The 26282-nt window shown below is 40.2% G+C and overlaps 1 protein-coding gene and 2 long non-coding RNA genes across 7 annotated transcripts in view; 2 read left to right on the top strand and 1 right to left on the bottom strand.

Annotated features, from left to right (window-relative positions):
• The window catches only part of AOPEP (aminopeptidase O (putative)), a 427259-nt gene that overhangs the window by 29883 nt on the left and 371094 nt on the right, over positions 1-26282 (bottom strand). The window contains exon 14 of one of the 5 annotated variants that reach the window (XM_060200473.1): positions 11920-13604. The exons of the other annotated variants lie outside the window; for them this stretch is intronic. Within the exon in view, the coding sequence (XP_060056456.1) occupies positions 13497-13604 (108 nt within the window). The 3' untranslated portion in view covers positions 11920-13496. Of the gene's footprint in view, positions 1-11919; positions 13605-26282 lie in introns of those variants that run through there. 5 annotated transcript variants of the gene reach the window in all.
• Positions 1-26282, top strand: part of LOC132540932 (uncharacterized) — a 146427-nt gene that overhangs the window by 6070 nt on the left and 114075 nt on the right. The gene's annotated exons all lie outside the window — the stretch shown is intronic.
• Positions 17864-25833, top strand: LOC132540930 (uncharacterized). Its single transcript, XR_009552128.1, has 3 exons — positions 17864-18138; positions 18179-18259; positions 25759-25833. It is a non-coding gene; the product is annotated as an uncharacterized LOC132540930 (long non-coding RNA).

Raw genomic sequence — 26282 nt, 5'->3', positions numbered from 1 at the left:
AGAACTTTAAATCAAGTCTTTCAGATGCTGCTCTGAAGGAAAATAAAACAAAGTTAAGTATGCAGGCTCTAAACTGTTTATGTCTTCATATGGCAAAATTAATATAGAATGAATAAAGTTCCTCTAAATTAGACAGTTCACAGGCCCAAAACATAAAATATTAAAAGGATCAGAATTTAGTGACTTTGCCTACCCTACTGTCCAGAAGGACAAGTCTTCACACATTATCAGAATATGAGTTTTCTTTCTCATTTCTTGCATTCTTCTTTTAAAAAATAAAGCTTTTTAATTTAATTTTTATCATGACAGAAATAAGGAGACTGAGCCTAGAGCAGCGCTCTGGCATACATAATGCCAGGTATTGAACTTGGGACCTCAAGCCTGGAAGTCCAAAACTCTACCACCACGCCACCTCCTGGATGTCATCATTCACTTTCTTAAGGAAAAAAACTACTTAGTAAATATGTCCACAAGCAAGTGTTTAATTGCCTAAGAGCTTTGGTCAACTAGGATAACATGATATAATTAAACAGTTTTAGACTAAACTAGTAACATACAGATGAAAGACACAAATGGTTAAAATTCCTACCAGAAAAAAATCGGAAAATATACCTTACAGAAGAAAAAAACCCATCCTTCAGATATTGATGCAAAAAAATACTTTTAAAGAATGTATTTATTTATAATATTATTTATTTCCTTGCTTATTAATGAAAGATACACAGAAGAAGGCCAGAACACCGTTCAGCTCTGGCTGATGGTGGTGCCAAGGACCGAAACCCAGGAGCCTTGGGAAATTCTTTTGTATAACCATAATTCTGTCTCCCCAGCCCCCAGTTAATTTAATTTCATAGAACATCTTCAAGGAGTGTGCCTCAAATAAAATGTTAGTTAAAAAGCATGTTTACCTAATTTTGGGCAAACAAGTCTAATACCTAGTTCTACAAGACTATTGCGTATCTCAGGCATGGTTTGGTTGTACTGCTTCCAAAGATCATGTGCTAACCAGATATTATCACTAGTGAACTATGTCTAAAATAACTCATATTCTCACGTTTCCAGATTACAGTGGTCACACTTTTATGTGCTAATGTTTCCTGAACTTTTGTAATATTACCTAAATTATACACAATCTGACACACACAATGTATATTATTTTAAACAATGTAGCGGTATTGTCAAATGGATCTCTTATGTCCACATGTACCCAGATAGTTTTAGTAAATTTTTTTTTTCTTGCCATCAGGGTGCTGGGGTTTGTGCCAGCACTGCAGATTCACTGCTCCTGGCACCCTTCCCACCCACAATCCCCCCCCTTTTTCCTATTTTATTTGATAGGACAGAAAGAAATTGAGAGAGGATGGGGAAAAGAGAGGGAGAAAGGGAGAGGGGGAGGAAGATAAACACCCACAGACCTGCTTCACCATTTGCGAAGCATTCCTGCTGCAGGTGGGGAATGGGGGCTTGAACCTTGGTCTCTCTGTGGGTCTTTGCACATAATGCTATGTGTGCTTAACCAGGTACACAACTGCCTGGCCCCTCATTTTTGAAAAATAAATTTTGTAAACACTCCAACTAAGAATTTACAAGCTTGGGGGGATTTATTTATTTTTTTTTTTCTTCAAATAAGAGATGCTTGACCAATCGGCAAACGTGACAAAGAGCAATCTGATTTGAATTTTAACGCTTCTCAAGAAAATCATTGGTCCTGAAAAAGGAGCTATAAATTCCCAAAGTGGTCTAGTCCTTCTTCTCTGCCCCTGCAGCAATGGCACACTTAGCAGACAGCTTGCTGACAGCTTCCTCAAGAAGCTGATACACTTCACAGTGTCAGAGAATCCTAACTTTTCTTCTATTTGCTGATTTTAGAAAATAAGAAACAGGACTTTTTTTTTTAAATTTCTTTATTGGGGAATTCATGTTTTACATTTGACAGTAAACACAATAGTTTGTACATGCAGAACATTTCTCAGTTTTCCACATAACAATACAACCCCCACTAGGTCCTCTGTCATCCTTTTTGGATCTGTATTCTCCCCCCACCCTCCCCAGAGTCTTTTACTTTGGTGCAATACACCAACTCCAGTTCAGGTTCTACTTGTGTTTTCTCTTCTGATCTTGTTTTTCAACTTCTGCCAAGAAGCAGGTTTTTGTACTTCCCTAGAAATATCTCTTTACTAAGCTTTTACCCGTTAAAAAAAAAAAAAACTGGCATTTTAATCTGGAGTAACAGCATGTAGTTCATAAAGTTGAGTTCCTAATGTAATGTTATTTTCTAACCTGATTTGGAGTCGCATGCTAATTTATAATCCCTCAAGTTCAGCATGTCAGTAGAGCTGTCATGTGAAACTGTTAGCAGGTTTTTATAAACCCAACCTGTAGCTATGGCATCTAACTATGCTATGGGATACTATGAGGAGACAGCTACTGAGGAGACAGATTGCTATACTGTAGCGAGTTTGCTAAAATGTTTTTTTTCTTACTAAGCAGGGGAAAGGTGAAGAACAGAAAGTCGAATAGAGTTGAATTTGTGTAAACTTTCTAAAGACATATGGGGGAAAAAAGGCCTTTGCATCAACAAATTTTCTCTGCATAATATACATTTTTCTGTCTCTGGACTCAAGAAGAACTCAATTTTTTCTCAAATCTTGTTTAAAAAAAAAAAAAAAACATTTCCCAATAATTTACTTAATGGAAAGAAGATCTACTTTATGAAGAAAGTCAATACTGCAATTTAATCTAAGAGTACTGAGTTGCATAAATGATTAAAGCCCATGCTTTAAAGAAATGCTGAGCTAGCAAACTGGAAGCCAAGGGCTCCTATTAAGCAGGTCCAGTTAGTTACAGGAAGGTTCCCTAGTATACCAAAGAAATCCATCACTGCCTGTCTAGTCTTAGTTTCATTAATATTTGATAGTGTTATAAATTTCCCCCCCAAAAGTTCTGATTTTAATAGTTCTACATAAAGATGAGTGCTAGTACCATTATATAGAAGACCTGAGTTTTGTGTGAACAACACTCAAATACTGAAATATTTATACAAAATATTTAAAGTTTTTCCAAATTCTTTACAAATTGTGTTACTCATGTGCACAGAACGTTATCATTCACAAAGCAAATGAACTATCAACTATTTCCAGAGTTTTTACCAAGGGAAGAAACAGTAATGGTAACTTTCTTCTAACCTGGATTTTTCTCTAGTTTTTTATACTACTCCCTCCCAATATGTCAAAATCAGATAGTGGAATTATTTGCAAAAAGAGTAATCCTTTTGGCAAGGAACTATCCAAATTAGATTCTTCTAACATGTGGCTGAACTTATGATTCCGTTAAAAAGTGGTATCTAGTATGTACACAGCTAATGTGCTCGTATGCATAAACATGGAATCCTTACAAATAATCCTTCTAAATTATAAGTAGACAGGAGAAGAAATTTAGGCTCTTACTGAATATCTGCTCACTAGAATCTGATGGACAAAAATAGGGTGCTCTTTAAGTCAAAGGAAGGAATAGCTAGGTTCAAACAAAACTTCTATTTAAAAAAAAACTTCTATTTAAAAAAAAATTCAACGCACAGTTTTGTTTGCTTTTTCCATCAGGTCTGTCACTGAGGCTTGATGTCCGCTTGACTCCACTACTCCCAGCAGGCAGCCAGCCAGCCAGCCTCTCCCCTCCCTCCTTCCGTAACTGTAACTCCCCTTCCCTCCTTTCCTTTCTTTCTGAGGGTGAAAAATAAAGAGATAAGGAGAGGCACCACAGCACCACTCCTCTGCTCATTAAGTCTCCTCTCTAACCCCCTGCCCCAGCAGACTCTCTCATGTGGTGGTGGTCAAAGGCTCGAACCTGGGTCCCCGAGTAAGGCAATGCCTGTGTTCCACTCGGCAAGCCATCTCCTGGCTCCCAGAATGAACATTTTTAAAGCAGCTCTGTGAACACAGAGGCCTGATCTTGCTCATTTTGTTTGCCACCTACTCCATTCGTACTACAATGTGATAAAGTTTAAATAAAGGGCTGAAGTATCTATACGGTAAGATAGAGCTGTGCGGTAAAAATGCCTAAAATAATAGCTCTGGGGTCAAGTTTAGTGAAAGAGAATTTATAGAGTGACACATGAAAAAGTCAGACCAGAAGACAGTCTCACGTCTGAACTGGAATAAATCCCAAAAACGCATGTATCTAATGTTACCAATTACAAACTTTCAGTATTAATCTGCATGGTGGAAGCTTATTTGAAAAGCTAATGGTAAAATACTGAAATACCACTCCAAATGTGAAATTGAAAGAATATGATCAATGAAACCAAGGCCTTAAAATGTTTTCTAAAAGCACATATGTAAATTACTGTATATAGAATTGCACTAACCTATGTCACTGTCTGTGCAAAAACTCAACAGTAATTCTTTTTATCTTTTTTTTTTTTGTCTCCGGAGTTATTGCTGGGGTTCAGTGCCTGCATAACTATACAACCACTTCCCAGAGGTGATTTTTTTTCCCCTCTCTTTTTTGATAAAAAGTCAGAGACAAAGAGAAGTGACATCCGCAGCACTATTCTACAACTTCTAAAGTTTTGTCCCTGAGGTGGGCATGGGGGCTTGAACCCAGGTCCTTCCGCATGCTAATGCCAGCACCAGGGCCCTCAACAGTATCTCAATAGTAGCTTGTCAAGAGATCTGTCTTCCTTTGATCTCCATATTCGCTTTGCTAAGACTTGCTACTAAAACTAAGTCTTTTCAGATTATTGAAGCCAACTTTTAAAAAAGTTACAAAGGCACTTTACAGATAATGATACTAGCAAGTGCTGTATGGTGAGAAACAGGAACAGGAACAAGAAACTGCTTGACCCTTTGTAAAGACAAATGATTTGGGCAAACACAGATCTACGTGCAACGTATTCTTAAGCATGGAACATAGCTAATAAACAGATTTCACTCCTGGGTGTTTGTTCTGCTCTAAATTTCTAATATCTCATCACTCCTAGGGTCTGTCCTTTAGTCTTTATAGGTACCACTGTTAAAAAACAATGTAAATATCATTTGGCTAGATTTTATTTCCCATTTTCTTTTTTATATTTTTCACCAAATTGAAACTAAACATGTTTTATCTGTAAGTCTACAATCTGTTGTGGTTTGTGTCATAAAGCTGACAAAGAATCATTATTACACAAGTGTACAGCTGGCCACAACTAACAAAGAATCAGGAGGGGGTGAATATGAGGCAGAAGTAGTAAGGAATTAAACTACATGAATCACTGCTGAAAAAATAAAGGAAAAGTGTTTACTGAATAAAAATGTGTTGAGGATCCTGTGTAACATACCAGCCAGAGGCTCTATTTTCTTTCACAGAATGATTTAGTGTATAAAACACAGGAGTCAAATTTCCTTGAAATTCAGTACACTTCTGGATGAGTCCAAATATCTGGGTTTTTTTTTACATTTTATTTATTTATGAGAAAGATAGGAGGAGAGAGAAAGAACCAGACATCACTCTGGCACATGTGCTGTCGGGGACCAAACTCAGGACTTCATGCTTGAGAGTCCAAAGCTTTACCGCTGCGCCAACTCCCAGACCACGAGTCCAAATATCTTATGTCCCAGATTAAGTTTTAAAAGTTCCATGAATATAGTAAAGGATTAATATCTTAAGGATCACTTTGAAACTTACAGAAATTCCTATTATTGAAAAAAAAAAAGGAGGGGGCATTTAACTTGAAAAAAAGAGAACGTGCTTTCAAGAAATACCTTCCTTTCTTTTAGAGATCTCCTATTCCTCTCTCAGCTCAAAATCAGCTCTCTGAAGGGAATGAGAGCTCGTATAGGGCCAGCACCCTGGGTAAGTGAAAGAGACATGGCTGCCTTGTGGATGTACATCATGTGAAAATATGAAAAACAAAGCAAAACCCAGACAAACGAAAAGGGAAGCTAAATAATAAAACGATGGGGGCATGCATGATGCCAGGTTTGTTTAGTTTACCCCAAACTTGCACACTACGTACAACTGACTGCATTTATTAATTAAAGTAATGTGCTTACCATAGTGACAAGCTATTCCCAACTGAGCAAGTAGACTGAAATGACGTTATTAAGAGGCACTTTTAGGGCACACTGACTACTTTCCTGCTATGTGAGTTCAGAAGTCAATCACAATCTTAATCTAAGGTGAGCTTCATCTCCACTCAAGGCCCACAGCAGTTTGATACAAAAGCAACTAATCTAAAAATCCAATCTTGGAAATATTCTGTAGTGTGAATTCTTGAAAGTAAAGTAGTGTAGTACTTGAAAGTAAATCAACAGAAGTAACTTTTCAATGATATAAACTGGATATTTACTAATAATGGACCTAAAATTCTACAAATGGATGAATCTAAAAATCTTGAGACCTACCACCACCTTTCCGTGAATGATGGTATCAGCGGAATAGAACCTAAAATGAGTTTTCGAGTAGCAATCTACAAATCTCAAATCTGTACAAGTTATTTCTTACAGACTCCTAAGGAAATTTTATAATTTTTATATACTTAAAAAATAAAATTTACAAATGTTTAGTTTTTTAGCGTTTCTATTCTTTTTATATCTACTTTTACATACATATAACATGCTCATGGAAAAAAACAGTATTTTGTTGGGGTAATATATTTTAACGTAATGTTAAGATGATTTAAATTTTTGATTGTTTATTCTACTTTAATGAAAAGTAGTCTAAAGAAAACTAAACTTTTCTTCCCCTTAGTATCTTAGTTTATTTCTTATATCTCCTTTGCTTTTTTAATAAGTCAAAGCTATAACATACAATTGCATCCCATAATGAAGCCAGATGTATTGAAAACAAATTAACCTGATAAGTCAGTGGCTATAAATCACTCAAAAGGATGTGTATAAACGGATTTAAAAAAAATTACTAAAAAATTACTGCAACCTCACCTATCAGGAATCTTTTCTTCAAGAATTTCTCAATATAGAATCTTGTCTTGGAACCTGACAATTACATTTAAGACAAAACTCAGAACTTTACAAGTCACCTTTGAGATAGAGATACATAAAAGGGCAACCCAAACTAACTTCTCTCTAGAATCTAAGTTAAATCGTGGCTTCCTTTCTTGTCTGTGGCTTAGTTACCCAATAATTGGTCTCTACTTCCACCTAAGGATAGCTGCCAGGAACTGAGAACAGATCAGAATCCCTATAGAGTCACACACAGCCCTTCACAGAAGAGAAAACAGGTCTCCAGAGATAACCTGCAGAACATCACAAAAGTTGGTTCCAGTCTGAAGCAGTAATTTATGGTTTCCAGCTGGATTTGTTTGCCTGTTTTTTTTTCTTCCTCTCGAAGGCTTGGTAACACACACACACACACACACACACACACACACACACACACACACACACACACACACACACACGAGATAGCGAAACCTAGACCCTTGAATGCACTCTTAAAAGTTTAAAATCTGTACAAACACAACCCATGAAAACAAAGAGAAGGACCCATCAGAAGCGCCCTAAAGCGCTTTTCTGAAGGAATCCAGAAATCTCATTCACATCCAAGGATCTATCTCCAGGCTAGTGGGAATGCAAACTCGCCAAACGCGCTCCTCGCTGGAAGCAAATAAGGCCAGGATTACGCAGCAGAACGAATAATCTGGAACCAGAGTTGGCTTTCTTTCCTTTGAAAGCTCATTTAGTGGAAAGAGACTGAGGTTACGAGGAGGAAAATGAGAAGGGATTTAGTAGACGGAGAAGAAACCGCTCTAATTCTCCTTAACGAACAGCAGCTGACGGCCCCGGGCACCCGCGGCTGTCAGGCGGGCGGGCTGCGGAGGTGAAGGTCTACTTACTGGGCTGCAGCGCGGGCGGGCCGGCGCGGGCCGGAGCCTGGAGTCGTCTCCTCGCCGGGTCCCAGGCACCGCAGATATGTCCGGGGGCCGCCCTGCGCAACGCCTCCAGATCCCGGCCAATCCCTGGAGAGGCCGCCGTGCCCCGCCCCGCCCGCCCCGCACCGCCAGTCGGAGCTGGGTTCTTCCAGCAGCGCCCCTTCCCAGCCACACCTCTGGCCCCCCACCCCGCCCCGCAGCTCGGCTCCCACCCAGTAATTATTCTAATTAGAAGTTTTAGTCTCAGCATTTAAACAATGTAAGAACCAGTCCCAACACAGCCTGCAATTCAAATGGCTTGAGAACAAAGGCAATCAGAGCTGTAGCAATTTTTTCCTCTAATTTATAGAACGTGAAGACTTTCCCTCATTGCACATTGTACTTTAAAAAAAAAAAAAACTAACATCTAACGTGCGTCCCACTTCACAAGGATATCAGCATTTCTTTGAAAAAACACCAAATCGTGGAGGCTACAACTAACGAAGAACAGAAACAAAAAACACCATTTCAAAAAAGCAAAACAAAACTAAAAGAAAAAAAAAACTAAACTTGTAAAACCTTAGGACCTGCAGAACAAAACTTCCTCGATCATCTTGTAGAAATGTGAAGGATGTTACTTCCATAAGGTGAATAAAAAGGAAAGGAAATCTAATCAGCAGAATAATCCTTAATTAGTACTGGTTGAAGTTGCTAACTATTCACCCTAAAATCTGCTGAACGGAACCTCTTAGGTTCTTCTAATTCCTATGAGGGAGGTACCAAATACCAGATTCGGTATGAGTGTATGGGCAGTTTTAATGCTTACATCTTCACCAGAAACAACCAGAACATTCCAACAACACATAATATGCCCGTCTTATCTCCAAGCTTGTAGCAACTCCAGTAGATAAAAAGCCACCAGGGCAGATCCCAACAACCAAATAAAAAACTGAAACTACTATCTACTAGGAAATATTCCAAGGATTATGGGCAAAATCATTTTGGGGAAGTGAGAAGCAGGCACTTCTTAAAAGTGCACTTTGTAACAAAGTCTGAAAGAGAATATGACTTCAACTAGAGAAATACTCAAGCAGGAGAGGTGGTCACGTATGTTTTCCCTCTAGAAAATTATAATAGTCCTCTCACAAGTTCTGATCACTAAACTCTTCTTTCTAGTTTGAAATACACAGTGCGATTTTCAGAATACGTAAATGTATAATGATAAAATATCTGCTTAGAAAAGTGAAACAACCAAATTCAAAGCCTTCTTATACATCCTCTCCCAGTACTGATTTGATCTTTCAAGCGATCTGTATCCATTTAAATTATTACTGAAAAACTCAGAAATTCATGTGAAAAAAGCAGTGAACTATTAAAAAAAAAAAAGCAAAGAATTATTTTGAAAAGTCACTACAGAAAATTTACACAAAAGTGGTTTTTCAACTATACTTGTCTTGGTGACCATTTTGTAATCTGTATAAATATTAAATTATTAAATTGCACATCTGAAACTTATAAGTCAATTGCATCTCAAAAAGTTTTACTCAAAACTGACTATACGAGTCTTCCCCTTTAATCTTAAAAAAAAGATTTTAATTTTTCAAAGTTTTAGTCTCACTTGTTACAATACCAGATATGCTGTAAAATGTCTCCATTTTAATGAAGGAAATCTTAACTTCATATTATGGACAACTGATGTTTTATTTTGTAAAAAAAAAAAAAACCCACTATTTTTGTTTAGCAACTAAGTTGCCCTCTTTAAATACTAGTATGACAAATATCAAGATATAGTTTAGAGTTTCACTGTAGCAACCGTATTAGGTTAATCTTTTTAAAGAAGAAGAAAACTTTGTAAAACTATGGTCAACCTTTTTCAATTACATGTTAAAACTAGTAGGAGACAATTCAGAACAAATGCAGAGACTTTCAAAAGCTAATTTTCAAGATACCTAGTATCTTGGAAGTAAGATGCCATTCTTAAAAGCTCAAACTCAAGAAAACCAAGTGCCTGGCAAATACAGAGAATGGGCTCCCAAACACTAAATCTGCGGCTGAAACAAACATAGGCCAGCAACTAGGAACAGGGAGAAAGCTTCTGCACAGAAAAGACATTTCCCCCAAACTTATCCTATCAATATTCCCCTACTGACCTAAATCTTTATGTAGCTTTAAAGTCTTCTTTTAAAAGCTAAAACAGTATCTCTGTTTATGAGACAGGGCACCTCCCTCTAAATGTTAAGACCGCTGTCTGTATTTTCAGATGTATCAGAACACTTAAAAAACATTCAATTATTTTTAAAGTACTTTTCAGTTTGAGACATCCGTATCCAACTCCAGGTAACAAACAAAATGTTCTGTGATGAGACAGATGAGAGAAAATCTACAAAACATCAGCATGTACTTGCAAAAGTAAACTTTTAATAGCCAATCACCCATACTCCTATCAGTTTCATTGCTGATAAAAACTTAATTTTAAGATTCTGAAAGACAAAAATGCCATCGCCAATTGAGTTGTTGGTCAAATCGGAAATTTTGCTTTAGATTCAAAGAGTGTAAGCCTTAAAATGAGAACCACATACTGTCCTGAGGGTATCTCCACATATGAGAAACAGGGCTCAACCAACACCACAAATTTCATTTCTCATTGATTGCAATATTACTTTGTCACTGCAGTTTTATAACTACTGCTCCCCCTTTTGGTAGTCAAATTAGTAGGACTGAACCATGAGCTTCTGGATGCATTCAGGAAGAACTTTCTTACAGGCAATGCATTTATCCCCCTAAACACAGCACAACCCTAGGCAGGCTGGCAGCGCCGGAGCCAGCAGTATCACAAAGTGCACCCACCCTGTTTCAAAGTCAGGAGCCGGGGACACTTTTCCGAAGTTTTTTCAGATGCCATGCCCCCAAAAGCCAGCATGTGAACTCTGTAGGTCCCGCTGGGCTATGCTGTCTGAAGTCTGGACCTCTAGCTCCCCAGTTCTCAGCTATGCCTAAGAACTAAAATGACATCTGTTCCGGAGCACAGTCAGTCTCAAATAAAAAAGCTCAAATTAGAAAAATACAAGGACTGTGTCTGCATGGGGGGTGGGGGGAGTGGTGGCGGTGCAATTAAAATACCTAGTGCCTAGAAGAGCAATGGTTATTGTATAGCAATTCTTGACTCCAGCAACAATCTTTTCCCAAAACCCTTGATGAGCGCGAATGCAGGCTCACCAGACCTTAAGAACAGGAGGATCAAGTTTTCGGAAAGGCTCTGTCAGTCCTGGCAGGAAGGTCGGTGTGCCCCAATGTTGGGATACAAAGCCCCACAGCACGATTAGCACAGGGAGGCTGTAGCCAACTACAATCACATTGGCCTCAAGTTCCTCCTCTTCGCCTGCGACCCCCACCCCATCAGACAACAGCCTCGAGGTCCAGGCTAGAGAGTGCAGTCCACAGTAGTTTCCAGGGGATCCTGAAGTCCAAAACCAATGGTGGCAGCAACGCACCCATGGGATGGGGGGTAGGGGATGGGGTTTGGAGTAGGGAGGGGGATGCACCTAACCAGGGGCTGGGCCCTAGCCCTGCGTCCTTCCCAGCCTGCACGCCCTTGCCCAGCAATTCCCAATGCTCTACGCGCGCAGCAAGGCGCCTCTGATGCAGAGGCAATGAAACTCCCTTAGTCCCTTTCCCTTTTTAACACTATAATTCTTTTCACCTTGACACAAATAGCTGGCACTATGGGGCGCTTTCAGCTGAGGAGTACTCTACAATCAAGGTCTAATGGTGCCGGTGCAGGGCTACTCAGCAACCGTGACCACAAGCTCTATGACTTCTCATTAAAAAAGGAAGGAAGGAAGAAGGAAGGAAGGAAGGAAGGAAGGAAGGAAGGAAGGAAGGAAGGAAGGAAGGAAGGAAAGAAGGAAGGCCTTTCAAAAAGGTGAAAGGGAACACAGCTGCTCCCCCACCTACTCCAACGCCCACCCCACCTAGGCTAAAGACTCACTTTGCCCCAGGATGTGAATTTACAAAGATCCACCTTCCTACCCCTGGCTTTGCTCTTTACAGATAAAGGGGGAGGAGACGACTAGAAGCTGGAGAGAGGAATACAACTAAGAAATGAGCTCTCCACTCTTCTCCCATAGTTTCTGCAGGCCACAGCATTGCAGGGTCTAGTGCTCAAAGGAATCTGTACTCTTAGAATAACCTGCACACCACCTCCAGGCCTGGTGAGGTTGGCAAAAACACAGCTCTGATGCTGGCCTCCTCTTCTGTGTAATCTGACTTGTGTGTGCTTCAACAATGTACATTTCCAGTTCCAATTCTCCCCTCAACCACTGAGAATTTTTTTCCCTGCAAACATGTACACTGCTAACATCAGTATTTCCATCCTGAATGGTATCTCTCTGTCTCTGAATCATTTTAAAGGGTTAACTTTTCCCAAGAACATGCCCATAAGCCATTTTTGTCCCACAAATTTCAGTCTCTCATTCATTCCCATGTAGGCAGCAATATTCGGACATATAAAAGCCTTAGAATACCTCTGTGGTGCATATGCTTGCATTTCTGAGCCCCGTGCAGGCCTGGGAGGGCTCTTCTTCAAATGTATGTCATCCCTCCACCCCACCCCCTGGCCTCCTCAGCACAGTCAATTTCAGATTAATGTAACTAGTCTTGTGGCAAGATCAAAGTACCAATCTTGTGCCCATTAGCACTGATTTTTAGACAACGTATTCATGAAGATTTGTTAAAGTAAGAACACCTTTCAAAGAGAAATTCAATATACTTTTTTTTTTTTAAGAAAGAAAGCTATCCACCATTAATTTTACAGGCAAAGAAAGCCATTACAGGTAAGTGTCATAACTACTGCAGAGACATTTTCTACTAGGAAACTGTTGACAGCTTAACCATTGCAGTTCTGCTTTATGCAAATACAGTTGATGCTTTCTCCCACAGAACTTCATACATCTGTTCTCTTAGTTGACTCTGCCTTAAGGAGTTGACTGAGGAAAAGGAACACAGAAAAGACAAGGCGCCTAACATTCAGGTACATGTACACAGTGGCTAAAACTATGTGAAAAAATTTAACAGATGTGAGCACCAAAAACGATGTTTACGTCATTGAAAATGGCGTCATTTTTGTTGGATATTTTCCTCTAGGTGTCAGTATGAAACAAATTAAGGTAAAAATTCAAAGGACAAAACAAAATTAATTTGATTATCCTTGTATCAATAACACTATGACTGCATTACTCCTCTGAAGAGAAAAATGTCAATTCCCCCTAAACTAAAAAGATGTTATTTGCATATTACACTTAGCATTTCTCTTTATATTCAGTGTTTGACATTAGATATTACAGTAAAATTAAAGTCCTACTAAAGTAAAAAAAACAAACAAACATGATTTTTCTTCGGTGTTAGGTAGTATGTTTGTGTACCTGTACATACATTGAATATTTTTAAAGTAGTTATAAGAAACTGTTAAAAGGTTACAAAAGCTCACTTGGAATACCACACTCTGATTTGTCACTATGGATTTACCTGAGCTCCCCCAATTCATTATCCTTTACATAATCAGCACAGAAAAAGAGTCCAGCATGGATAATGGCCAAGTCCTAATTCCTAGTACTTGTGGATAAGTTAACATGGCATAGGGACACGAAGATTGTTAATCAGATGACCTAGAGGTGAGGGGATGATTCTTCATCACACAGATGGGCCCAATGCAAATCACAAGAGTCCTTGTAAGTGAAGCAGGCAGAGAGGAGGAGAAAACCTAAGAAATAGAAAGAGGAGAGCCAACTCAGTCTTCGAAGATGGAGGTCAGGGCCATGAACCGAAGAGTGCTGGAAAAGGTACGGAAGTGGATTCTTCCCAAGAGCCTCCAGAATGGAACAAATATCTACAGGCACCTTGGCTTTAGCCCCATGGGACCGATTTTGTACTTCTGATTTTTAGATCTTATGAGACAGTAAATCTGTGTTGTTTTAAGCCAATGAAATTGTGGTAATTTGTTACAGCAACCATAGGAAAGTAATACATCTGGCTTCCAAATTCTTCTTCTAATCAACCTCACTGTTAGTTAATGTTTGGTCAACATGTGAAGAAAACAAAAAACATACTTTGAAAGTTCGAAGGTATACCTGAACTCTTGCCACCCTTCCTTGTAGGAATGGAAAACTTCTCCAGATCACCTCCCTACCTTGCTTAAACCACATAGCATTTCGGGCTCAATTCTAGTGGCTGAAAAGCTAGTTGAGGTCAGTGGGCTGGGGCCAGAAGAGAGCTGGATAGGAGGTCTGAAAGCCTTTTAGGGTCTGGTTCCTGACTGCTTCGCTGCTTTTATAGTGCCACAGAGGCCGGGGCAGAGCATGTCAATGAAACAAAGGACAAACATGAAACAAAATGCCATAGGCAACCACGTCTTGATCAAATCTAAGAGCGATTCAAGTTAATAAGTAACATAACCCCACCACCTTTTTCATGGCTTTAATTATTACAGCCAGTAAAAAATATTCAGACCATCCCTGTTTGGTGATGTTTTATTTACCCCTAAAGGCTCAAGTCTTCATTAAATGCAGAAGAGTTGTGTTCAATTCAACACATATGGTGAGATCACAGCCCAGTTTATTGTAGTTCTTTAAGTGTCACTGCCCCCACCCCCAAACACACAAACACACAAACACATACTGGCTCTGAATAAACAGCAAAGCAATTACAATCTGGCTATATCAGATTTTACATTGCTACATAATTGATGTAAAAAAAAAATCTTACTTCTCAGTAATTTTTTTTCCCTCTACCACAAGCCAATCTTTATAAGGTCATTTACTATACTCTTCAAAGGGCAGGCTACTGCTTCTAACGGGGGTCTTTCTTTGTCCTCAAATACTTCACTCACACATGTGAAGCCTAATATTCTGAATGCCACAAAGCCTGTTGGTGTGATAAAACTGACAAACTGGGAGTTGTTGGTAGCGCAGTGGGTTAAGTGCAGGTGGCGTAAAGTGCAAGGACGGGCGTAAGGATCCAGGTTCGAGCCCCCGGCTCCCCACCTGCAGGGGAGTCGCTTCACAGGTGGTGAAGCAGGTCTGCAGGTGTCTATCTTTCTCTCCCCCTCTCTGTCTTCCCCACCTCTCTCCATTTCTCTCTGTCCTATCCAACAATGATGATATCAATAACTACAACAATAAACAACAAGGGCAACAAAAGGGAATAAACATTAAAAAAAAACTGGAAAACTGTCAAAATAATAAAAGAAATGAGTACAAGGTTGGAACACTTCAAAAATGTGTCCACAAGACCAATGCCATTACTCTTCCTCTTTTATTCCCCCTGCTGTGCAGACTTTACTATGGAACTGTCTGATTATGAAGTTTTTCATAGTTAACAATATCATTTTTTTCCAAAGGGAAGCAATTAACTAGCCATATCTTTCCAGGCAAACTTTTTAAATGGAGAATAAAATGAAATTCTTTAACATGCCTTGTAAATTAAGACCAGGACCAGGAAGGCAGCTCACTTTGATAGTCAGCTTGCTTTGTCATGGGTATGACCCACGCTCAAGCCTGGCCCCCAATGCACTGAAGGAAACTTCTGTGCTGGGGTGTCTTTTTACCTTTCTATTTCTGGGCCTGTCATTCACCCTCGCTCGAGCCCGGCCCCCAATGCACTGAAGGAAATTTCTATGCTGGGGCGTCTTTCTGCCTTTCTATTTCTGGGTCTGTCATTCTGTCTGAAAAGGCCATCCTGGAGACGTTCTGTTGTGCAATTCCTGTCTCCATGATAATGAACATGGAAACCAGGAAGTATGCATCCCTCGTTAGCACTACTCAGAAATAAATGAGGAAGAGGAGTGGAAGCAAGTTAGCTCTTCCTGATCTACACGTCCATCTCGGGGAAGGAGACAAAAACTGGAAAACTACAAGCCTCAGGCAGAGGCAGTAGAGAACAGCCCAAGATGAAATAAATTTAGGGTGTTTTCCTCAAGAAAAAAGATGATTATTGTGTGGTTTTACAATTGCCGTGGGCTGAAGTTAAATATAAGCATTATCTGACCACCCATGTTACCAGAAGAATTGAATACCACCGTATACAGCCCTTCCTCATAACTAGTTCTTAGGAAACCAGTCCCTTCAGCAACAGAACTCTACAGGGGGGAAATAAAACACAGAAGCAAGAGTCCAAATTATTAATTTTTACAATGGACAGAAAAGCAATGGCTATTTGATTTTGTATGGACAACTGTGGCTTATACATATAGGGGAAAGCCTGTGAGAAGTTGTGTGGGGGGAATGGAGCCTTTTGGTGAGGTTCTAAGCCACCTAATTCTAAGTGCCCCGTGTCCACCTCACCCCTGCCTGGCCCTGTATGATTGATGAGAAGTCACCCGGCAACCTTTTGCTCCTCCTGTGATAGGCAGGACTAACAAGGTCTGTGTCTTCTTCTTCAAGTTCCTCTTACATGCCCCTAATGCTATTCTTATTATATTTCCAGAATTAAATTAAATTAAAATAGAATCTTTAACATGCTTTAGTTTCTGTGGGAAAAGGAAATATATCAATCATGTAATAACTCTAAAACTTTAACATCCTGAAAATTGTTTTTACAAACCCTGAAGAATAAAAATAATGTCAGCAATTTTATTTCATCTGCCATCACAAATCATTGTTCTTGACAGTAAATAGCTCAACTGGCTATTTTAAAGGCATTTCTTTTTTAAATTATTAACAGGAAAAGTGGATGACTAAATAAACAAGCATAATGTCCTTAGCAGGGATAAGCACAACACAGCAAACTCCTAAGTTGTTTTTATTTGAAGAGCTTGCCTTAAGGCTTTTGGGAGAAGTATTATAATGTATTTTATTTTATTTATTTTATATTTTTGAGAGAGATGCAGACACACACACACACACAAACACCAGAGCACTGCTCAGCTCTGGTTTATTGTGATGGTGGTGGTGGGGATTGAACCTGGGATTTAGCAGCCTCAGGCATGAGTCTGTTTGCATAACCATCATGCTGTCTCCCGCTCTACAACGTATTATTTTGATCATAGGTAGGACCTGAAAATGGCACTGAAGGTAGCTATATAAAAAATAGATGAATTGTTTATTAGCAGTACCATATATTTATTATTTATAAAAATATACTTCTTTCCTTTTTCTTTTCTTTCTTTTTTTTTCTTTGTCTCCAGGGTTATTGCTGGGGCTCAGTGCAAATCTGCTACGCCCAACAGCTATTTTAAAACCCACCAATGCAGGCTGACATGACAGTTTACCTAAAAGGGAGCCTATTTTGCCATATGCATAACCTAGGTTTGAGTTCAGTCCCTTCCTAAGGACCAGTTCCCCCCTGCCCCATGCATTCCAGAAGCTCTGGTGCCATGATTTCTTTCTCATTCTCCTTTTCCCTCTGTCTCTCTCTCTCTCTATAGAAAGGTAAGTCTAAAGCAAGGAAGCCCCAGCAATGATATAACAAAGACAACATCAACAACTCACCAATGCAATTTAAGTCACTTTAACCTGGGGACTATGGGTATAAAAGATAACTTGAAAACACCTCCTTTCGGCCAGAAATGAATATAAGGACAGCATGAAGACTGCTTCCTCCTCCTAGATGGAACACAATCAGTTAAAAACAAAACAAGCCTCCTCTTGCAGGTCTTGATTTGTATTCTCACAATACTGTTTACATTTAGACCTTTACCTGGTCTATGTTTCTCAAGATGCAGACGCCAAAAGCATATAAAGCAGCTTGGCTAATCTCTCCCTTAACATAGCCTTCCATTATTAACTACTTAAAGGCATGGTGCACATACCAGCAGGTGTTCTGTTCCATTTGACTTCTGTACGTCCAGTAGGTTCACAGCAGTCCTTGCAAACTAACAGCTGGCCATTTCTCCACATGAATCTGCACACTGCATGGTCTAACAAGATCACACAGACTGCTAGATTTTTCTGGCAACTTTTTAAAAATCTACCTTGCCTTCACCAAGAATATCTTCAGGTCCAAATCTTCAATGAAGATTTCATGAGGCCAGGGGGTGATGCAGCTAGTCGAGTACACACATTGCCATGTGCAAGGCCCCCATTCCCCACCTGCAGGGGGACAATTCCATAGCAGTGAAGCAGCCCTGCGGGCATCTCTCTCTCTCTTCCTCTCTACCCTTCCTTTCCCCCTCAGTTTCTCTCTGTCCTATCATATAAAAGAAAAAAAAAATAATAATAAAGGTTTCGTGTTGTGCTGACTTTGAGGTCATTGCTATCATCTCCCTCTGGAACCATCTCTGAACCCCTGCCCACCCCGAAGTGACTCAGACTGAATAATGCTGAGGACTTCTGCAGGAAGACGACCCGGGAAGCCAACAAGGTCTATATTCAAGAAACTGTTACGTGCCCCTTCATAGACAGACTTCACTGCTCTGACAAGGTAGGTCTATAATGTCTAGGGAGCTTAATGTAAGACTAATTAAAAGTACAGGAAAAGAAAATTATCTTAATAACCAAAAATGTTACCAAGAGGAAAAGCTTTCTCTTGCAGGCGACCTTGCAGGGGGAGTACTCCCAATTTGTTTTGCACTACACAAATAATGATTTTGCAATTATTTACAGTTGTTTTGTTTCCATTGCTTAGGTTTATTTAACCACCAGAATCTCTATATAATCAGGTAGTGAGTGGTCTGTGTTTATTTGCTGTAGTTACACAAAAGGTTGTGGGGGAAAAGGGATGTATCATTAGACTTTTTGTTGTTGTATTCAGTTTTCTCTCTTCTCTCTCTCTCTCTGTGTGTGTGTGTGTGTTTATATTCAGATTTAAAATTTTGTAAAGGTTGCCTAGAAACTTAAATACAGACAAATTCACAGCCTGGCACATGCTAAACTGATGCTGCTGGAAACAGTACATGTCCCCAACTACATTCTGGGATGGGCTCATTCTTATTTGCCATGTCAATTTAAACTGATGGTATCTAGTTCTCCAAAGAGTTTGGTTTAGTTATACCATCTCCACTTTTGATATAACTGACAAGAAACCCGCTTTTTGTTCCCCCTATTGCCTGAATGCACTTTAGTTTTCAGAAAACTTAAATCTTCCTCCACTGTCAGGTCTGTATGTATTGCTCTAGACTCGGGAAATACAAGTCTAGGTCACAGAGAACTTGCTCCACACGGAAAATGGATGCATAGCCAGAGGGGTGGAAGGTTTCTTACACTAAAAGCATTCCTTACATGAGCAACGTTCATCTAAAGAATACTGTGTATTTCATACATCTCTGAGGAGCCACAACTCCTACCACCGCATCAAACTCCTCAAAGAAGAAAAGGGGTTCAGTTAGAAAGCTGGCTGGGATCAGTGTAAATCAACAAATAAAACTAGGTAAACGCTTGGGAGGTTATTAGCTTACCCTGTCAGGCAATGCTCACAAGAGCAGCCATTCCAGAAAAATTACCTGTAATGTCATCATAGTTCTCATGGCTAAGCACTGCACTTCCTCAAGCACATCTGAGCTTGGCAGGGAGTAGCCGAAAAGGAATGAGCAGTCCTAGGGGCCGGGTGGTGACGCACCTAGCTAAGCGCACGTTATAGTGTGCAAGGACCTAGGTTCGAGCCCCCAGCCCCCACCTGCATGGGGAAAGCTTTGCGAGTGGTGAAACAGGGCTGCAGGTGTCTCTCTGTCTCTCTTCCTCTCTATCTCCCCCCCGTCCTCTCAATTTCTGGCTGTCTCTATCCAATAAACAAAATAAAAAATTTTTTTTAAAACTAAATAAAATAAATTAAAAAAAAAGAAACCTGAATAAAATATATTTTTAAAAAGCAATCCTATGGACTTTCTCTACTAGTTTGGCGCACTGTTCACTACTCTGATTCATTCCTTCCTCAGTCTCTAAGCAATCTTCAGGAAGAAATTACTCAGAATAAAGATTATAGTTTATTACCTGCTATATTTACATACTTTCATATATTCTTATAGCTTATTAACTCCATAATACAACAGATGGAAGACAAGTAAAATAAAATTTAAAAAAAAGGAAGAAAAAACCCAGAAGGAAATTCAAAGTTAAATTGCCTGAAAAAGAATTTTTTTTAAACTATGAATATATACAACTTTGGTGTCTGAGACACTGTACTTTTACACCACGACCACAAGCAATAAGACACAGTGCACCCTAAAGCCAAAAGGGGCAACACTTGATGAAGACTCTTAGGGCCAAGGGCAAAAATATTTTTCATATTTCTGTGTAGCCTGTCATTTTCTGTGATGAACTCTAATCAGCATTCTCCTTAGAATAAACAAAGGATGAGTTCAGAGAGAATTCTTGAGATAAAATAGTTAAGAAATTGATTAAAAAAAAATGCTTCTGGGGGCACTGAGCAGCAGCGCACCAGGTTAAGCACACATAGTGGGAAGCGCAAGGTCCAGTACAAGGACCTGTTTGAGCTCCCAGCTCCCCACCTCCAAGAGTGTCACTTCACAAGTGGTGAAGCAGGTCTGCAGGTATCTATCTCTCCCCCTTGTCTTTCCTTCCTGTCTCAATTTCCCTCTGTCCTATCCAACAAAAACAATAGCAGCAGCAACAACACAAGGATGGAAAAAAGATGGTCTCCATTGTTGGTATGCTTCTAATTCTGCTTCTAAAACCCCTTCTGTTTCATTGGTTTAATCCCCCCTGCTTAAAACTGTGTTCTATTTACATAACCACTGTTAACTAAGCACCGCTCTGCCTGCAGGGCATTGCTTTAATCCCCACTGGTTCATGATGTCTTTTTTGCTCCGCCCCCTCTCCTAGTACACCCTGATTTCCACCAGTCTTTTTTCGCTCCACCCTCTCTACGTCACATCTTGTTTCCACCCTACTTGGCGAGTATATATATAAGAACAGGATTGTGATTAGAGATGGCTTAGATTGCGCTGCGTTCCACATGAATAAAGAGATACTGCTTCCCAGCTCAGCCATGAGTCCCTGGTCGTCTATCTCCCATCCACGAAGCTAGCCCAGCACTCCATGAGCAGTGGATTTGTACTGCAGGCACTGAGCCCCAACGATAACCCAGGAGGGGAAAAAATTTTTTTTCCCTAAGAAAATGCTTTTCTGGGGGGCCAGGCAGTGGCGTGCCTGGTTGAATGCACGTTACAGTGCGCAAGGACCCAGGTTCGAGCCCCTGACCCCCACCTGCAGGGGGAAGTGGTGAAGCAGAGCTGCAGGTGTCCCTCTGTCTCTCTCCCTCTCTATCACCTCCTTCCCTTTCAATTTCTGTCTCTATCCAACAAATAAAGATAAAAAAATAACAAAAATAAATGCATTTTTAAGTCATCACAAAGACAATAAAAGATGGACAAATAATATGTTATTCTCCAAAACTTTATAAAACTTACTCATCACCAAAATACCAACATAACCAAGCTACCAAAGATGCTTGGTAGTATTTTTGATTTAAAAAAAAAATTTTTTTCATTCAAAGAAAATTCTTCTAAATTGCCATTTGGCTCTCCTTAGACTTTTTACACAAAAGATGCTCCACAAATCACTAGTGCAAAGGTGATACCTTAGAGATCGAGTATTCTCTAGATCTTCAATATGCTCCAGATGGTCCTCAACTTGGGTGAAACTGCCAGCTCCTGGTAATAATTATTTCCACAGGATGCATAATCAAGACTGAGTTTACAGATATGCCAGCCACTGGTAAGGTTTCAGAAGGAAAGCAGTGTGTGATTGTTGTTTAAAAAAAAAAAAATGCAGCCCCCGGCTCCCCACCTGCAGGGGAGTCAATTCACAAGTGGTGAAGCAGGTCTGCAGGTGTCTTTCTCTTCTCCTCTGTCTTCCCCTCCTCTCTCCATTTCTCTCTGTCCTATCCAACAACAACGACATCAATAACAACAACAATAACTACAAAAACAATAAAAAGGGCAACAAAAGGGAAAATAAATAAATAAATTTAATTTAAAAAATTGCTTGGGGGTCGGGCAGTAGTGCAGTAGGTTAAGTGCACGTGGCACAAAGCACAAGGACCAGCTTAAGGATCTCGTTTGGAGCCCCGGCTCCCCACCTGTAGGGGGGTTGCTTCACAAACGGTGAAGCAGGTCTGCAGGTGTCTTTCTCTCCCCGTCTTCCCCTCCTCTCTCCATTTCTCTCTGCCTTATCCAACAATGATGACATTAAAAACAAAAATAACTACAACAACAATAGAAAAACAACAAGGGCAACAAAAAGAGAAAATTTAAAAAAAAAACAACTTTTCTTCTGCACCTCATAAAGAATTCTGGCTCATACTCCCAGAGAGATACAGAATAGGGAAGTTTCTAATGGAGGGGAAGGGACACAGAACCCTGGTGGTAGGAACTGTATGGAACTATATCCCTGTTATCTTACAATCTTGTTAATTATTATTAAATCACTAATAAACTAAAAAAAAAAAAAAAGCTTTTATCCCAAATCATTAAAATAAAATACTAGGTGGGAAGGATGGCCTCCCATGTCTAGGACAAAAGGACAGTTGTAACAATCAATTCAGTCCACCTATTATAAAACATCCTAGTCAAACTCCTCTTTATGAAGGCCCATATTACAGCACTGCAAGTGCTCTTCTTTATCTTAGTGTGGCTAATGTCAGATCAAAGACTGCTGCTGGGTGATCAGAATTGAAAGCAAAGTGTTCTAACCTTTCCCATTAAAAAAAAAAAAAAGAGGATATTTATGTCTTCCAAAAGAAGTATCTTTTATCCATATGAAAACAGAGGAGATAAATGAGGTCTCGCCATGGCTAGTGTGTGGTCTAGAGGGGAAATTACTCATATACGCATAGAAATTCAAGATTAGCTCATTTTTATTTCCAAACTGTTTCAACTCACTCACCATGCCATTTTCTGCTCCATTTATAATTTATAAGTCTCCAATTATAAAGGGCATGACCTCAAGTTCTCTCCTCTTTAAAATCTGTATCAGAGAACTTAATTTGCATTTACCAGTTCTGTCTTTGGTATACTGATGCCATTCTTTCAAATCGACCTGCATTATTAGGAACAAGAAAATGAGGGAGGGGGTACATTTTAGTGGGTGTCTGATTCTGTTTTCCTTTGTCAGGAATCTCCTTTATGAAGACACCTGGCCAAGGTATTGTCCAAATATAATAATAAGAATAAAGTCTAAGAAATCACTACTTACACACTGCAAGAGCAAGAAATAAGATTATGATTATGTTTCAGAAATAACTGAAAACTCCCATGCTTTCAAATATTATTCGAGTACAAAGTAACATGAATACCAGGGCTCAGAACCAAATCTTTAATAAGAAAACAAAGTACATGTCATTTAGAAAACAATTCTCTCACTTTTGATGGCTTCACTGCTCTAATACAGCTCACAGTAAAACAGAAAAAGAGGACAACATGCAGCATCTCAAAAATGTCTAGCTGGTTAGCAAATGATGTAATTTAATTACTCACACAGGTTGTTCTTTTTTTTTTGTACCTAACTTCTCTCTAAAAAATGCGATTTTTTTTTTTACTATTTCTGTCTATAGAATTATCATGTGTTGCATAATCTAGTCCCATTTCTAAAACATTACAAAGCAAATTCAGAAAACAGTGTTGCAATTCACCAGATCTCAGGCCAGCAAAATAGCTTACCTGGACAGTAAGCCTACTTTGCATAAGCACAAGGCAGGTTTGAGTCCATTCCCCACCTCACTGTAGGAAGCTTTGGGGCTGTGGTGTCTGTGTGTGTGTATCTGAAAGTCAGTTTGGGAGCAGTGAAGCCCTGGCAATACCAATAAAAATAAAATAAAACGGGGCCAGAAGGTGGCGCATCTGGTTAAGCACACATGTTAGAATGTGCAAGGACACAGGTTCAAACACCTGGTCCCCATCTGCAGGGGGGAAAGCTTTGCGAGTGATGAAGCAGGGCTGCAGGTGTCTCTCTGTCTCTCTCTCCCTCTCTATCACCTTCCCTCTCGATTTCTGACTGTCTCTATCCAATAAATAAAGGTAATAAAAATTTTAAAAAGTAGGGGCTGGGTGGTGGCGCACCTGGTTGAACACACATGTTACAATGCACAAGGACCTAGGTTCAAGCCTCCAGTCCCCACCTGCAGGGGAAAGCTTCACAAGTGGTGAAACAGTGCTGCAGGTGTCTCTCTGTCTCTCACTCTCTCTACCCCTCCCTTCCCTCTTGATTTCTGGCTGTATCTATCCAATAAATAAAAGATAGTAAAAAAAAAATTTTTTTTAATTTAAAACTGTAAAAAAAATAAAATAAAATAAAGAAGTTCACTTAATCTTGCCAAGCAATTGATGTAACGTTTAGACTCCTAGGTGTCAAAGATTTCCCATTTTAGAGACAGGTAGAGTGCATGAGTCAAATTTCTTATTGATTAGAGTGTCATTATCGGACCACGTATCTCACTTGTCAACAGGACAATTCAAGGTTTAGAATTGTGCCTTTAGTAAATGCCAATATGAAGGGTTCTTTTTTGAACCAGTGAAGGCCACATATAGATGCCCATCTGTTCCACTTGGACCTCATGTTCCTTGTGGAAGAAAAGTCAGTCAGAAGAGTACTGTGAAGAGGGAGGGAGAGAGGGAAGGAGGGAGGAGAAGAGGAATGTGCAGGAGGAATGGGCCTGCTACACGGATTCTGAGGGAGAGCCAATGCTGGGCACCTGAGGGTAGGAGGCACCTGAATCAGCACAAGGGAGGAGAGACTAGCACCACCAGCATGAGCGACAAAGCAATCAAAAGAGGAGGTAAAATGAGGACACTCTAGACTGACATCTCAACGGTGCCAACCGGTGGCTTCTGTGAACTGGAGGTAAAGTCTGCCTCTGAGATTACAGCCCACTGCACTGGAGCTATTCTTAGCTCTCTGTGCTGGCTGAAGCCGCCAGCACCTCCCCCCAAGCCATGTTAGATATGCCTCCAGCTATACTGTTTTTCACTGAAATCTCCTTGGCAGTTATGCAGGTATCCTTAAAACAACAAGACAAAACAAAACAAAACAGCCAGTCATTCTAAAACAAACCCTAGGGCTGGGGAAGTGGGTCAGTGGTAGAGTGCAGGCCTTGCCTACATTGGGCTCTGGGTTTGAACAGGGCAACGTCTAAAGATGGTGGAGCAGGGGCCTGTGAGATAGCTCACTGGAAGGGCACCTACTCTTTTTTTTTTAAATATTTTTTAATACTGGTCAAAGGAGGACATCAGCAGCTTTTTTTATATATATTTATTTTATTTATTTATTCCTTTTGTTGCCCTTGTTGTTTTATTGTTATAGTTATTATTGTTGTTGTCGTTGTTGGATAGGACAGAGAGAAATGGAGAGAGGAGGGGAAGACAGAGAGGAGAGAAAGACAGACACCTGCAGACCTGCTTCACTGCCTGTGAAGCGACTCCCCTGCAGGTGGGGAGCCGGGGTTCGAACCGGGATCCTTATGCCGGTCCTTGTGCTTTGCGCCGCTGCGCTACAGCCCGACTCCCGGGCACCTACTCTTATCATACGCAGAACCCAGATTTGAGTCTTCCAGTCTATCACATGGGAGTGAGTACTTCAGCATTAGGGGTGACGCTGTGGTGTCTCTCCCTTCCTCTATTTGAAAAACCTGGCCCAGTGTGATGAAGCCCTGTACTCCTAGTAAGGAAATAAATAATAATAATAATAATAATAATAATGGTGGATCAGAGGTCTGGTCTCTGCTGCTTTTCTTTCAAACAATTACATGTAAATATAGAGAACTCCTATGTCCTAGTAGCTGGCCCCATATCAAAACATCCATTACCAACACAACCCACCCCCCAACCTTCCTAGTACATATTCACCATCAGCAAAGAGCTCCAGGAACCTTTCAGGATGGCATATACTATAAAGCCAAAGTGGGAGCAACGCCAAGTTACTCTACCCTGACTTTCCTCACTTGTGCATTTGCTGATTTGTCCCAAACAGGACTCATTATCACTAACTTTAAGCAGCCTCTGGAGCTACTGAAATGTGTCAAAGTGAAGTTCTACACCTCAGGGCAACCTACAGAGCATGAATCTGAGATAATCAGCTGTTGAAGAAATATGTTTTGGCAAGTTGCATGGGGCACCAGAAGTGAGGAAGTGAGAGGCAACATCACCGTCACTGACCCCTGAAAGGACAGAGGATAGCACCTCCAGATTTCCCCCCGGCAATGTCTGTGTCTGCCCTTATCCTGAAAGGACTGGCCTTCTGAAGGGGGGTTGGACACAGATCAATTCCTCTGTCCCTGCCTAGCCCTAGCACCCAAAGACATGAACCTACAGTTTCTAGGATGTCCTAAAAAAATAAACACTCGCAGAAACAGTTGACTTCAGCTGGTCAGGTCAGCGAAGTTTTCTTGAATACAAAGAACAAAAGTATGCTTCCAAGCCCACTATGGGTCATGCTGAGAAGTGGGCACACAAGCGTGTGTGTGTGTGTGTGTGTGTGTGTGTGTGTGTATGTGT

This window comes from Erinaceus europaeus, chromosome 10 (genome assembly GCF_950295315.1).
Source record: "Erinaceus europaeus chromosome 10, mEriEur2.1, whole genome shotgun sequence".
NCBI lineage: Eukaryota > Metazoa > Chordata > Mammalia > Eulipotyphla > Erinaceidae > Erinaceus > Erinaceus europaeus.
The sequence above is the reverse complement of the archived record's forward strand: the minus strand, read 5'-3'. Positions and strand labels throughout refer to the sequence as shown.